This window comes from Eretmochelys imbricata, chromosome 9 (assembly GCF_965152235.1).
Source record: "Eretmochelys imbricata isolate rEreImb1 chromosome 9, rEreImb1.hap1, whole genome shotgun sequence".
Classification (NCBI taxonomy): domain Eukaryota; kingdom Metazoa; phylum Chordata; order Testudines; family Cheloniidae; genus Eretmochelys; species Eretmochelys imbricata.
In genome coordinates, this window is record NC_135580.1 from 39,985,501 (window position 1) to 40,001,051 (window position 15,551).

General features: G+C 39.7%; 1 protein-coding gene across 1 annotated transcript in view; it reads left to right on the top strand.

The window, feature by feature from the left end:
* The window catches only part of SPSB4 (splA/ryanodine receptor domain and SOCS box containing 4), a 108,361-nt gene extending 94,220 nt beyond the window's left edge, over positions 1-14,141 (top strand). Inside the window, exon 2 of the mRNA XM_077827212.1 lies at positions 14,014-14,141. Coding sequence (XP_077683338.1) covers positions 14,014-14,141 — 128 coding nt within the window. The remainder of the gene's footprint in view (positions 1-14,013) is intronic.
* Positions 14,142-15,551: the final 1,410 nt, after the last annotated feature.

Below are 15,551 nucleotides of genomic sequence, written 5' to 3' on the forward strand. Positions count from 1 at the left end.
TAGCAAATCACAACCATGTTTAAAACTCATAAGATCCTTCTAAAACCAACTAAAAATTCTGAATGACTGCTCAGTAAACTCCAAATCCTTCAGTGAACTCCACATAGTCTTAAAAGTCCTGCCACATGGGGGAACTTGTATGATAAGGTACTACAAGTTCTGTAATTAGCATTATGTGTATTGAACCTTTGAGGAAACATGAAATAACCTGACTTTATTTTATGAGGCTAGAATTCTTGACAAAATTGCACCCCTGAGTTACAGGAGAATTTGTTTCTCAGAACTAAAAGTTGTCTTGAACTTTAATAGATCAAAGGAAACTGAAGTTTAATACAAATTTTAATAGCCTTTCATGCTGTAAGGCACCAGGGCTTCTCTGCTGGTGCAGATAAGCACGGCTGTACCGGAAAAGTACATTTCACTCTTTGGTTATTTTTTCTTCAAGAACTCTGACAAATAAGCCACCAAGCATTCATTTCAAAATAAATAAAGTAGAACATCAGAAATCTAGGTTCCCACTTTTGTACAGTTCCTGTGAAATTGGATTATAGCGAATTTTTAGTAATTTGTGCCTTATGTCATAAAATGTGCAAATTATATTTCTGTTTCTCTGAAAAATATGGCAATATGAGACTCTACCCTGATGTATTGGCTAGTAGTTTGTCTGTTCTTCAAACCCAGCCGCCTCAAGTTTAGAGACTATATAGGCTTTACCTAAACGTGATCCACTGGGTCACTTTCTCTGTGTAATTATGTCAATCTCTTATTAAAGCTGTAGGCTTGGTCCCCATTTCTATTAGCATATTGTCTCTTCCTCCCTGTCTCTGGAACGGAGACCAAAGCTCTTCCCTAAACTACTTCACCAGCTTGATAATGTAAGTGTACATTGCCTGTAAGGTTGTTTATAACGCCCAATAAATCTTCGTATGCAGTTTCATATGTTCAAACGGTTTGGAGGTGTTATGCCTTCTCACTGTTATATACTTGCTTAAAAGGGTTAAAACATGTCAAGTTTATGATGAAGAGAAAGGCAAAGCAAGATTTTATTGCATTCTTGTTCTCAGGTTTAGAACAAGCCAGTTTGTATGCTGTTTGTCCAGTATGACTTCTGCTGCAATAGGTATTTACATTTTCATCCCTTAACTTCCCATATCTATTACTGTATGTTTGTAAATCTGCCTTTTACACACTGCACAACATTGCCTTTGTACTCTATCTGTTGAAATACTTGTACAAACTCTCATCTCTCTCTCATTTATATATTGGTACCTCCCTTTGTCATGGCCTGGAAGAATACAGACTCGATTTAGTGGTGTTAAACATGCCTCTGACTGTAAAATCCATGAAGTATACATTCGATATGGGCCCAAGCTAAAACTCTGAGTCCAACCCCCTTAAACTTTGGAAAAGTTTGAGTCTGGAGGATCCAGTATTTGTGGTTTACATTGATCTCCAATGTTTGTGGCTTCATACTTTTCATGTTTGAAACCATCAAGCATTGAGGCTTCCTGCAACAAAATGTCGCTACTCAAACTTTGTATAATGTCCAAGAGCACATTAAGGGCATCAAATATAGCCTTGTGATAATATTTGAAAGTTAATAATGAAAGAAACACAACTAAACTAAAACCTTTCCATCAGAAAACAAAACCTTTCCAAGTCTCTCCTCTTTCCCCATCATCCTGCTGGGGATCATATATGTACATGATATATTTTGCTGCTGCTTGTAACTTGCAATGAGAACCCACTTAGTCTTTTGAGGCAACTGACCTGCTAAAATAATTCATCCTTATCTGCTTTAATTTAGGTGTCTCTCAGTGGCAGATAGTCACATGGGGCTGAGGTACTGTTCTGGTTTGGTATTTAATACAATAACAATTATCCCAAAAGTCCAATGGGTCCCTTGGAATAGCAAATGCATTTACGGTTTGTTTATAATAATTCAATTGAACAATTATATAATTCTTAATGTCTTTCTTCTGTTGTCCTCCATTAAGAAGGGTGATAAATTGTTCTCCTTCACTATTTTTAAATTGCAGCAAGAGAGGCTTAGGTTAGATGTTAGCTACTTGGCAGCTAGGACGTTTTTCCTAAGCACTAGAACAAATTACTTAGGGAAGTTGTGGAATCTCTGTCATTGGAAGTTTCTAAGAACAGGTTAGACAAACACCTGTCAAGGATGGTCTAGATAATACTAAGGGCTGGTGTACGCTACTTAGTTAGGTTGACATCAGGCAGCTTATGTTGATTTAATTATGTCAGTATCTACACTACAGCCTTCCTCCCACCAATATAAGTGCCCTACTACACCGACATCATAACTTCACCTCCACGAGAGGCATAAGGCTTTTGTCGGTGTAGTAAGGTTGACCCAGTGACTGTGTAGACACTGTGTCAGTTAAATGGGTTATCAATTTCATAGCCCTGAACTGTTAAATTGACTCAGCTGCCTGGCCAAGAAGCCGCAAGCGGCTTTCCCCACTCTCAGCAGGGAGGGGCAGCCAGGCTCCCAGCAGGAGGCTCCCAGTGGAACTGAGGGATAGGGCTCTCAGCTCCACATGCTGCCCGAATGAGGACGTCCACCACCAATCCAAGGAGGGGAGTGTGGAATGCATCACCGCAGTAATTACTGTACAGTTGACTTACATTTCTATTGTAGACGTGCCCTTATTAGTCCTGATTCTAGTTCAGGGTACTGGATTAGATGGCCTACCGAGGCCCCTTCCAGTCATAGGTTTCTATGATTAAAGATTTAAAGTAGGTATCCTGGCACATGAAAGCTGAACTCTTCAGGATAGCCAGTGTATGAACATTCAGCCTCTTTGCTTATTGCTGATTTATTCTAAGAAGGCTGCCATTAAGGAAGCACAACAAGAAATTTTGCTCCTCGCTATTCTGCTTATTCAGAGGGTGGGGCTGTTTTGGGTACAGGTTCAATGGCATAAAAGTGAGCAATTCAAGATTATACCGATTATTCATCTCCTACAGCATAAGTCCTAAAAGGTCCAAGCAGCTTGAACTCTTACACAGTAATCAGCAAAAAGTCAAAAAATGGCCGTTCCCAATAAAGAAGCATCTAAAGATGCTCTGTACTAATATCACTCTGTCAGTCTATCCTCATGCATCTGGCCTGAGATTTACGCTCTGTGGGATTTGCTTGGGCCCTTTGAAATGGTGATTTTTATGTCACATAGTTTCCATAGTTAAAAACACTGGAGTCAACGAATTGTCGCTCAATACATTAGAGGGTGTGCATGAAGATTAGTATGTTCAAACAGCCCATAGAGAAGAGTTTAAATCCGACCATTTTGTAGATTCAATTAAAGTTGACACATGTTGTTTTTCTCATTTTTTAAAAAAAGTGTATTTTCCCATATAGCATAGAAAAACCTAGGAGCGGGAATGAGGTATTCTAAGAAAATCTGTCTTTTTCCATTTCCCATTTGTATAGCCAGCCTTTGTCAAGATTGACCGGTAGTTTCACAGTCATATGGAACATGAGCATTTCATTGCTTGCCTCAATGTGCATCCCACATGTACCGTCTCAGAATGCAATAGAATGCCAGTATTCTTTTCCTTTCCACACCTTCCAGCTCTGCCTGTTTTGTAGTTACAGTACTTGAATTTTCAGGCCTGGTTTTTGGTTATATCAGTTCGTATACTGAATTCCCGCCTGCTTTGATATCTGATTTTTTTCTTTCTTTTATTTTTCTTTGGAGATTGCAAGAAATTGGATTTAGCATCAGGTGGAGATTTAAGACGTTATCTCCTAACCCCTGCTAAGAAACTCTTGCTTAATCTTAAAACTTCCCTGTTTTCAGGGGAGGAGAGGAGAGCCAAGCCTTTTGGTTAAGGCACAGGGCTGGGAGACAAGAAAGATTAGTTTCATTTCAGAGCAGGGATTCTCAAACCTTTCCATGGTGTGGACCACAACTCAATACTGAGATTCTTTCGTGGCTCAGCTTCTCTCTCATTCATGATCATATGACATTTCTAGGGCAATTATTGTAATTGCTTATATGATAAAGTAGTAACAGGATATGATGAAGTAATAAGAGGAAACTATTGATGCAATAAAGACAGTTATAACTGTAACACATTTTGCCCATTCTGGAAATTCATCACACCATCTCCTTTGGCTTTTAATTTAATTTCCTCAATCCCATCTGTTTTGTTTCTCTTATCTGGAAACAAGGGGAGCCTAACCATCTGACCATCCAGTTCCCTATGGATGACCAGCAAGTGCTATTTGCATCACTGGTGGGCCACAGAGCACAGTTTAGGAGCCTTGGTTTATGGGTCTTCCACAGACTTGTGTGACCCTGTGCAAGTTGCAGTGGGGGAGGTCTAGGTTGCATATTAGGAAACACTGTTTCACTAGGAGGGTGGTGAAGCACTGGAATGGGTTACCTAGGGGGGAGGTGGAATCTCCATCCTTAGAGGTTTTTAATGCCCGGCTTGACAAAGCCCTGGTTGGGATGATTTAGTTGGTGTTGGTCCTGCTTTGAGCAGGGGGTTGGACTAGATGACCTCCTGAGGTTTCGTCCAACCCTAATCTTCTTTGATTCTATGATACTGCTTTCCTACTATACAGAGGTGTTAGGGCTGAATTAATATTTGTAAAGTAGTTTTAGTCCTTGGAAGGAAATTGCTACAGCAAGGCATAGTGTAAATATATTGTTGAATGTACAGCCTTCCCCCAAACTGTAGGTGATCCATTGAGTTAAATTATTGTATTGTGGATACATCACAATTGCCTTGTCTGATACAATATATTCCACCTCAACCTGACAGTGTGGATAGCTTCCTCATAATGGGCAGCTGGATGTGGGCAACTGAGACCCTAATGTATGAAAGGACATAAGCCTGTGCTTAAGTCCAATGACTTCAAATCTTTAATATTGTGTATTGTCCAATGATTTCAATTTAAACACATGCTTAAGTGCTTTCCTGAATAGGGATGCTTTCCTGTATTGAGGTCTAAAATCTTAGGGTCCATTCCTAAAACTCCTCCCTCATGAAACTACTAGTGTGAGCAAGGAAAATGTCAAGAAGGAGATTGCAGGGTCGGGCTCTTACTCAATCTCAAAATGACACATACTTTCTAAAAATTGCTAATGATATGCAGCTAGCTTTAGGGTTTTTATTTCTCTGGTCTGCTTTTCAACTGTCTTCCTCTCTTTAAAGTAATGCAGATGGGTAAGAATGTCTTGACTGTGGAGACTGTTGCTTCTCTGCTGTTTTCTTCAACTTAGTAGATCCTTTAAATACCTGGTTTAAGTTTTAAACAGTGATTAAATAATTAATTTTTACATTTTTCCTCTGCCAAAAAATAAGGTCACGGCATGGCACCAGATTAAACGTTATCTCCCCTAGTAGATAAATGCTAGAGACGTTAAAGTGACTATTTTATCAGTTTTAACTGATAAGATTTTGGCATCTATCATCCATTAGTCTTTTCAAGAAGAAAACACAATAGCTCCAGCTGCTTGTATGTGAAGAGGCAGGCTGGGGAGAGTGGGATGGGGTGGGGATTTAGGAGTATGCACGTGTGTTCTGAGCAGTAACAGAGTTAAGCTCATGTTACAAGAATTGAATGGGTTATAGTGCATGACTTTTGAAGACATGTATTAGGAAGGGGATAATAGAATACTAGGAGCAGAACACTTTAAAGAACCAAGGTCAGATATGCAAAAGTATGCATAGAAGAAACATTGACACTGGTGTTTTGTTTAAATTGGACACACGTTGACACAGATACAATTTGGGTAAGGGTTTGAGAATAATTTTATAAAAATGTAGTATTGTAATATTTTATATAGCTAACTATGTTAGAGTGCGGGAGGGGGCTCAGGCCAGGGGGTTTGGGTGAAGGAGAGGTGCAGGGTGCAGCAGGGGTTTCAGGGCAAAGGGTCGGGGTGCAGGAGGGGTGCGGCAGGGGTCTCAGGGCAGGGAGTTGGGGTAGGGGGTGCAGGAAGGGTTCGGGCTCCAGGGTGGCAGCGGCATGCACTGGGGCCAGGGTAGATTCCTGGCCCCGCTCCCACTCTGGGAAGCGGCTGGCACCACATCCCTGTGGCCCCTGGGGTGGGGGAGGGCAGAGGGCTGAGCACGCTGCCCTAACCTGTGGGTACCCCCCCCCCGAAGCTCCCATTGGCCGCGGTTCCCCGTTCCTGGCCAATGGGTGCTTCAGCGGAGGTACCCACAGGCAAGAGACATGCACAGAGCCTTCTGCTCTCCCTCCCCCAGAGGCCGCAGGGACATGGTGCCAGCCGCTTCCCGGAGCAGAGCAGGGCCGATGGCGCCACAGGGGTGGCAATTCCATGGGCCAGATCCAAAGCCCTGAGGGGCCAGATCCGGCCTGTGGGCTGTAGTTTGCCCACCCCGATGTACAAGAATAAAGAATGCACATCATACCTACAGAATGGGGGAATGTTTCCTGGAAAGCAGTCTCTCGGAAAAGGATTTTAGGGGGTATAGTGGGCTAGCAACTGAACATGAGCTCCCAGTATGATGCTGTGGCAAGAAGGTTGGAAGGTATAAACAAGGGAATAGTGAGAAGGAGTAGGGAGGTGATTTTACCTCTGTGTATTGGTAAGACTGATACTGGGATACAGTGTCTGCTTCTGTTGTCCACACTTCAAAAAGGATATTGCAAAATTGGACAGGGTACAGAAAAAGCCACAAAAAGGATTTGCAGGCAGGAGAAAATGCCTGACATTGAGAGACTTAAAAAGCTCAGTCTGTTTGGCTTATCAAAAAGAAGATTAAGAGGTGGCTTGATTAAAGTGCATGGACAAAAATACTGATATTAACAGGCTCTTTAATATAGCGGAGAAAGACAAAAGAACCAGTGGCTGGAAGCTTAAGCCAGACAAATTCGTATTAGAAATAAGGCACAAAGTTGTAACAGTGAGGGTAATTAACCACTGGAACAAACTACTAAGGGAAGTGATGGATTCTCCATCTTCTGATGTCCTCAGCTTAAGATGGGATTCTTTTCTGGAAGATTTGCTTTACTCAAACCCAAGTTATTGGGCTCAATTCAGGGGTAACTCGGTACAATTTAATCGCCTGGGATTTACATTAGGTCAGACTGATGATCGAATAGTACCTTCTGGCCTTAAATTTATTTTTAAAGGTGACTTACAAATATAATTAAAAATTGGGTGTGTATTCCCCCTCTTTTTTGTTTCTTTATGATAGCCTGACAACTTAAAAAAAAGTGTGAAAAGACTGAGGTCAAAACATTTGGCATAAAGGGTACATTTTGACTTCATCCATATAAAGGTGGAGGTTAATCATGATGAAATTTGAGGTAACATTTGAGGAGGGAGAAGAGGATGAGGACAGAAACCTGAGGGAGGCTGAAAGGTATTTAGCAGGTCTGGGGCAAGAGGAGGAATTAATTACATGCATCAAGTGTTGAAAGCACTATTCAGAAATCTATGTAGCAAAGCTAAGATCTGAACAAGGGCACCAGATATTTTCCTAGTTTTCCAGACTTTGTGCATCAAACTTTCATTAGTTTTGAATTGAGCTATTTCCTTTCTCTCTTCTGAATAGATCTGTTGGAAATTTTTCTAATTTTGAATTTTTTAATATGAAAAATCCAATTTTTCATCCAGCTTTAATTTTGTGTTGACTTCTGAGGCCAGGTTGAAAATTGCAACTTAAAATAAAAAGGCCCTTCATAGATGAATAGTTACTTCTTACTAATGCAGAGTCATACAAGAGTAGACACATTGCATTATGCAAGAAATGTTTCACATTATTACATCTTACAAAATTCTTCATCAAATAAATTGTTTCATTTGGCAAGTTAATTGCACACACTAAATGTGGTTCACTTTTTCAGGTGTCACACACAACTTCTTTGAATAGTCGTATTTTTTGGTGTTCTATGGCTCAGGAGTGCAGTCTTCATTCTTTTTGGCATAAGGAATTCCTATTACTGTGCCAAACAGTTAATTGACTACAAAATTTTCATGTGGTGTTTTTTATTTTTTCTTTAAATTGCTCTAAACTAAAAAAAAAAAAAAAAAAAAAAAGTAAACTGCTTTAAAATATTTTAGACCTAATCTGCCCTAATATAGCTAAGTGTCAGAACTGATGTAGGACTTAAGGGAGGAGACAAAATAATTCAGATTTCAGGTTATACAAACATGTTTAATATTTGAAGTTTGGCAACTGCTGCAAACACTTGAGGGCATTTTCTTATTACTATTTAGTAATTGAATTTTTAGAGCCTATGTAGAATTTAGTGAGAGAGGAGATATAGAATCATAGAACTGGAAGGGACCTCAAGAGGTCATCTAGTCCAGTCCCCTGCACTCAAGGCAGGACTAAGTGTTCTCCAGACCATCCTTGACAGGTGTTTGTCCAGCCTGCCCTTAAAAATCAACAATGATGGAGATTCCACAACATCCCTAGGCAATTTATTCCAGTGCTTAACCACTCTGCCAGTTAGGAAGTTTTCCCTAACGTCCAGCCTAAACCTCCCTTGCTGCAATTTAAGCCCATTGCTTCTTGTCCTATCCTCAGAGGTTCAGAAGAACAGTTTTTCTCCCTCTTCCTTATAACAACCTTTTATGTGTTTGAAAACTGTTATCTTGTCCCCTCTCTCTTTTTTTTCTCCAAACTAAACAAACCCAATTTTTTTTCAGTCTTCCCTCATAGGTCATGTTTTCTAGACCTTTAATCATTTTTGTTGGTCTTCTCTTGACTTTCTCCAATTTGGCCACATCTTTCCAGAAATGTGGCACCCAGAACTGGACACAGTACTCCAGTTGAGGCCTAATCAGCACAGAGTAGAGTGGAAGAATTACTTCTCATGTCTTGCTTACAGTACTCCTGCTAATACATCCCAGAATGATGTGTGGCTTTGTTTGCAACAGTGTTATACTGTTGACTCGTATTTAGCTTGTGATCCACTATGACCCCCAGATCCTTTTTCCACAGTACTCCCTCCTGGGTAGTCATTTCCCATTTTGTGTGTGTGCAACTGATTGTTCCTTCCTAAGTGGAGTACTTTGCATTTGTCCTTATTGAATTTCATTCTATTTACTTCAGACCATTTCTCCAGTTTGTCCAGATCATTTTGAATTTTAATCATATCCTCCAAAGCACTTGCAACCCCTCCCACCTTGGTATCATCTGCAAACTTTGTAAATGTACTCTCTATGCCATTATCTAAATCACTGATGAAGATATTGAACAGAACCAGACCCAGAGCCGATCCCTGCGGGATGCCACTCATTATGCCCTTCCAGTATGACTCTGAACCACTGATAACTACTCTCTGGGAACAATTTTCCAACCAGTTATGCACCCATCTTATGGTAGCGCCATCTAGGTTGTATTTCCCTAGTTTGTTTACGAGAAGGTCATGCGAGACCGTATCAAAAGCCTTACTAAAGTCAAGATATGCCACATCTACCACTTCTCCCCTTTCCACAAGGCTTGTTCCCCTGTCAAAGAAAGCTATCAGGTTGGTTTGACATGATTTGTTCTTGACAAATCCATGCTGACTGTTATTTATCACCTTATTATTTTCTAGGCGTTTGCAAATTGATTGCTTAATTATTTTCTCCATTATCTTTCCGGGTACAGAAGTTAAGCTCACTGGTCTACAATTCCCTGGGTTGTCCTTATTCCCCTTTTTTTAGATGGGCACTATATTTGCCCTTTTCCAGTCTTCTGGAATGTCTCCCGTCTTCCATGACTTTTCAAAGATAATTGCTAATGGTTCAGTCAGCTCCTTGAATATTCTAGGATGCATTTCATCAGGCCGTGGTGATTTGAAGACATCTGACTTGTCTAAGTAATTTTTGACTTGTTCTTTCCCTATTTTAGACTCTGATCTTACCTCATTTTCAGTGGCATTCACTATGTTAAACGTCCAATCACCACCAATCTTCTTGGTGAAAGCCGAAACAAAAAGTCATTAAACACCTCTGCCATTTCCACATTTTCTGTTATTGTCTTTTCCCTCTCATTGAGTAACAGGCCTACTCCGTCCTTGGTCTTTCTCTTGCTTCTAATATATCTGTAGAATGTTTTCTTGTTTCCTTTTATGTCCCTAGGTAGTTTGATCTCGTTTTGTGCCTTGGCTTTTCTAATATTGTCCCTACATACTTGTGGTGTTTGTTTATATTCATCCTTTGTAATGCACACCTGGTTAAGCCAGGATGGTCTCTTGCCATACTTCCTGTCTTTCCTACACAGTGGGATAGTTTGCTCTTGTGTCCTTAATAATGCCTCTTTGAAAACTGCCGTCTGCAATTGTTTTTCCCCTTAGACTTGCGTCCCGTGGGATTTTACCTACCAACTCCCTGAGTTTGCTAAAGTCTGCCTTCTTGAAATCCATTGCCTCTGTTGTGCTGTTCTCCCTCCTACCGTTCCTGAGAATCATGAACGCTACCATTTCATGATCACTTTCACGCAAGTTGCCTTCCACTTTCAAATTCTCAGCCAGTTCTTCCCTATTTGTCAAAATCAAATCTAGAACATCCTCTTCCCCCCCCCCCCACCCCTGTAGCCTTCTCCACCTCTGAAATAAAAAATTGTCTCCAATACATTCCAAGAACTTGTTGGATAATCTGTGCCCTGCTGTGTTGTTTTCCCAAGAGATGTCTGGGTAGTTGAAGTCCCCCCCCCTCCCCCCCGCAATTACCATCAAGTCCTGTGCTTTGGATGATTCTGTTAGTTTTTAAGCCTCATCCACCTGGTTCTTCCTGGTTTGGTGGTCTGTAGTAGACCCCTACCATGGCATCACCCTTGATTTTTTTAGCCCTTTTATCCTTACCCAGAGACTTTCAACAAGTCTGTCTCTTGTTTCTATCTCAACCTCAGTCCAAGTGTATACATTTTTAATATATAAGGCAACACCTCCTCCCTTTTTTCCCTGCCTGTCCTTCCTGAGCAAGCTTTATCCTTCTGTACCAATATTCCAGTCATGTGTATTATCCCACCAAGTGTCCATGATGCCAACTATGTCATAGTTGTTTACTAGCATTTTGAGTTCTTCCTGCTTATTCCCCATACTTCTCACATTAGTATACAGACATCTAAGATACTGATTTGATTCCTCTCCTCCCTTCTCCCCCCCGCCACCCCGGTTCTGTCTTGTCTTTCCTTTATTTAGTCTATAACAGTCCATGCTCCCCGCAGATTCCGACCCATCTCCAAGGTCTCCATGTTTTTGACTTACCTGTGGGCTTTGGTCACCTGCCCCCATATTTAGCACGTGAAGCTGGAGAAATATTTTATGCCTTTTATGTTTAAATATAAGATTTTAAAGTTCTGGATTAACTCCATGACTGGTTAATTACTTACATTTATTTGCAAATTTTGGCTGTAAAAATAGTAAAGTCTTAGTGCTCTGTGGTCACTCAAGAGCTTGTAACATCTTTGAGCTTCAGTCATTGTCATTTTTTTAAATGAAATAAAAGATGCCTGGAAGATCAACAGCAAACTACTTCAGTTCAGGATGGAGTATCTGGAGTGTCTACTGTATTATTCCTCAAGTCCCGGAATCTGCGAGCTATCTATGTTCCCCCATTTCATAATCACTAAACCTTGTTAATGAATTAAACAGCTCCATCTCCTAGGATTTATGTTCCTAGTTCTATGTAAAAGAAACTTGAGATATCACAGATTTGCAGAAGTTTTAGCTGCATTGCTGAATTGGGGTGTGTGTGTTTCCTATAATAGCCATCAGCCATAACCTATCCAATATGGTCGAGGTGATGGTAGGGATGAAAAAACTTTAAAATCTTTTGAACAGTGTTTCCAGAGAATGTTTGCAAAAAGAAAAGGAGTAATTGTGGCACCTTAGAGACTAACCAATTTATTTGAGCATGAGCTTTCGTGAGCTACAGCTCACTTCATCGGATGCATACCGTGGAAACTGCAGCAGACATTATCTACACACAGAGATCATGAAACAATACCTCCTCCCACCCCACTGTCCTTAGGAGCTGTAGCTCACGAAAGCTCATGCTCAAATAAATTGGTTAGTCTCTAAGGTGCCACAAGTACTCCTTTTCTTTTTGCGAATACAGACTAACACGGCTGTTACTCTGAAACCAGAGAATGTTTGTTTCAAAAAGTTTCACCACTGGACACACTAGACAAAGAGATTGGATTAATCATTGGACTTTGTGGGCCATGTTCTCTGCTGGTCTAAATGAGTGAAACTCCATGATGTCAATGGAGCTTCACTAATTCTTAAAACTTGTGTATCTTTTGCTTTGTAATTGATTTTTCTGAACGTAGGTAACTTTTGTAAACCATGCTGCAGTTCAATGGTTTAAATCAGTGTTTCTCAATGACCACTCCGTGGGCTGGCCCCAGTCCCTCAGATCTCCCTGACACAGTTTAGGAAGGCAGCAAACTGCTCACTGGTATCAAAAAGGTTGAAAAACACTAGTTTAAATAATATATTACGCATGTAAAACAAACATAAAAAACTTATAAACAGAAATTGACATTGTACAGTCACAAATGCTTGTAGGCTGAATGATGTCACAAGTCACCTTTCTAGAGAAGGTACAGTACAATCATCAGAATTATGAACTGACCAGTCAATCACGCACCTCATTTGGAACCTGAAGCACACAATCAGACAGCAGCAGAGACCAGACAACCCCCCCTCCCCCCCCCCCCAAAGCAGGTACAGTACTGTGTTAAACGTAAACTACTAAAAGAAAAAAATCTTTTTTCTTCTTGGTAGTAAAGTTTCAAAGCTGTTTTAAGTCAATGTTAAGTTGTAAACTTTTGAAAGAACAGCCATAACGTTTCGTTCAGAGTTATGAACATTTCAGAATTATACGAACATTCCCGAGTTCTACTATAACTCACTTTGTTCCTCTGGAAGCGTTTCAGTTTCCAGGCAGATGTGGTTTTAAAAGGCTGTAGTTGCTGTTTCTGTTCAATAGTATTGAAGAATTTCATGTAGTTTTAAGAATTTAGGAATGTGTTTTCAAGCATCTAAATCCATTCGGGGCAGTTGCTATAGTCGTCGTGTAGTCATAACTCTTGGCAGAGATTTGGTGGCCTCTGTGAAATTCATTGGTGGTCTTAATCCAGTTCCTATCAGATCAATATACTCATCAGGAGGGCTACCATCACAATAGGTATCCATGTTGTCAGTGAAGGCAGAAGTGTTAATGGTTTGAATGGATATAGAGGCTGTATTATGTACTTGCATATCCATGTGATTCTTGTAGGTCAGGATAAAGTGTGCTGATGGAGGAGCTTGGATATCATTGCTCTTGGATTTTCAGTTTTCAATGTTGCCAAAGTGTCAATCTAGCACTTTCCATAAGCACATAATTCAGATTTAGAAAAGTAAAATCAGAACCTGCCAGACAGGCATAAGAACCTGTCAACTGAAAGAAACTTCTTTATTTGTGGGGAAAAATAATAAATAAAAATAATGAAATTTCCTGTTTCTACTTTTGGTAACCCCTAGAAAGGAAGGCTAGGCATGACCTGTAGGGCCAAGCTAGGTTTGCTGAGAAGTGCTTTTAGCCTTAAGAGACCCTTATCATCCCTAAAACAGGAAGGGAGTTGGTATTTAAAGGTCAGGAGTTATTAGTGTAATTGTGCAGAAAGTTGTGGTGTTAACAGGTTATAAGATCTTGCATTATTATTGGACATCCTGAACACTTGTGTAACAAAACTAACCCCCCACTATTGCTATAACTTTAGCAATACTGGGGTAGTGCTGAATTACTAGCTCATATTTTATAGAGTCAAATACTGAGCTGAAACATTATGCTTGTTTTACTATATATGTAATGTGATAAAATGTTGACTCTGCTGCTTCATAAATCAGTGTCACTTGTATATATTTTTTCAAGTTTGAAAATTTTACCACAAACTGTTATCCTTTGCCAAGCATCATCTTTTTTTGCTCTTGAAAATGTTGATGTCCATTTTCTTCTTTAATAATTAATAAAATGTAGATTTCAAAACACTAATTCTATATTTTTTTCTTCCATTTTTCAGCGGAACCCCTGCCTTTAATGGACTTGTGCCGAAGATCAATTCGCTTTGCTCTTGGCAGAGATCGCCTGCATGACATAGAATCTCTACCTTTGCCCCAGTCTCTGAAAAATTATTTACAGTATCAATAAGAAGTCTTAGAACCCTTTTTCTGGCCTCACATTGGACTAAATCAATGCAAATGGCAGAAATTATTGTTTACATCAAAATAGAAATCTTTGTGGTGGACACGAGTGTTATTTAATTTTTAATATATATTTTTTTTCTGAATCATCTGAAGCAGAACAATTTGCATACTAAAGAATGCAAAAATATGAATTTGATCTAGAGTCACAAATTATCTGTTGCCTCTAGGACAGTATCCAAGATTGAATTCTCCCACTCAGATCATTAGCTGGCACTTATTGGCTTAGCTCCACTGACTTCCAGTAGACACCAGCTGAAAATCTGGCCCCCAAGAGTTATCCTTATGCACAAGAGCATCCTTTGAATAATGTGGTTACTAGTGAAAGAAATAACACTGTGTTAAGTTAACAATAATGCCTAAATCTTAAAATTTGATGTGCAGAGATGCTGAGTAATCACAGTTTATCTGGAGTCTTGAATACTTAGCCCTTAATGTGTTAGAGGACCTATCATGTTTAAAATATATGAAGTAAGTCATTACATAGAACATCAGTGCTGGATTTAATGATACATAAGAGAAATTGTTCCTGAAGAGTGGAATATCAACTAAATTGGATATGGTAATAAAGTCAATGCAGTCCAGTGTTTTCAAGACCAAATCTCATTCCTCCAAAGTTCTGCATAGTTTATAACAACAAAGCTGTTCACTATCTTGAGATTTTAGGATATTCACATTTTAAGAAGCCTGTCACTTTTTTATTTGAACAAAATTATTATTTTTGTTATACCAACTCTAAATACTTCTGCTCTCTTTTTAATGTATGTGTGATATATTGTTTATTTATCTGTTTAACATCTGTGGAGTCCTCATTTAACTGTTTCCATCTTGGAAGGACTGATTTATTCCCCCCTCTCCCCCAGCTGTATTCATTTTTCAGGCTCAACCTGTTCTTAAAGATGCTGCTTTCTGTTTGCATTTCTTATGTTTCAAGTTATCTGTCTGATCAGTTATCTAGTTTTTAAACTGGAAGTTGTTGTAATGGCAGGATGTCGATTGTTGAGACTTAACTGCCTTCAGCATATTTTAATGTGAATTTACTGATGAATGAGGAGAAAATTTCTAATAAAGTCTACTGTCCAAAATGAAACCAGTGTCTCCTTTCATTAACTATTAGATATACTTAACAGAAGCAATACATTCCGAGTTGAAGTTTGTTTCTGTAACACTTACGCTACTGCTTCTGTGTGGTGTTTCTATGACAGTGGGGTAGGTAAAAAGGGAGATGGACTCTTCTATCTTAGCAGTGCCAATGCCCTGCTGCTGACACGTCCTAGTCACTGTGGGCTTGTCAGCACCGAGATCAGTTCTATACTATATTGCAATAGGTCTTGCAGAGGGGGAGGCTGCGAATTAC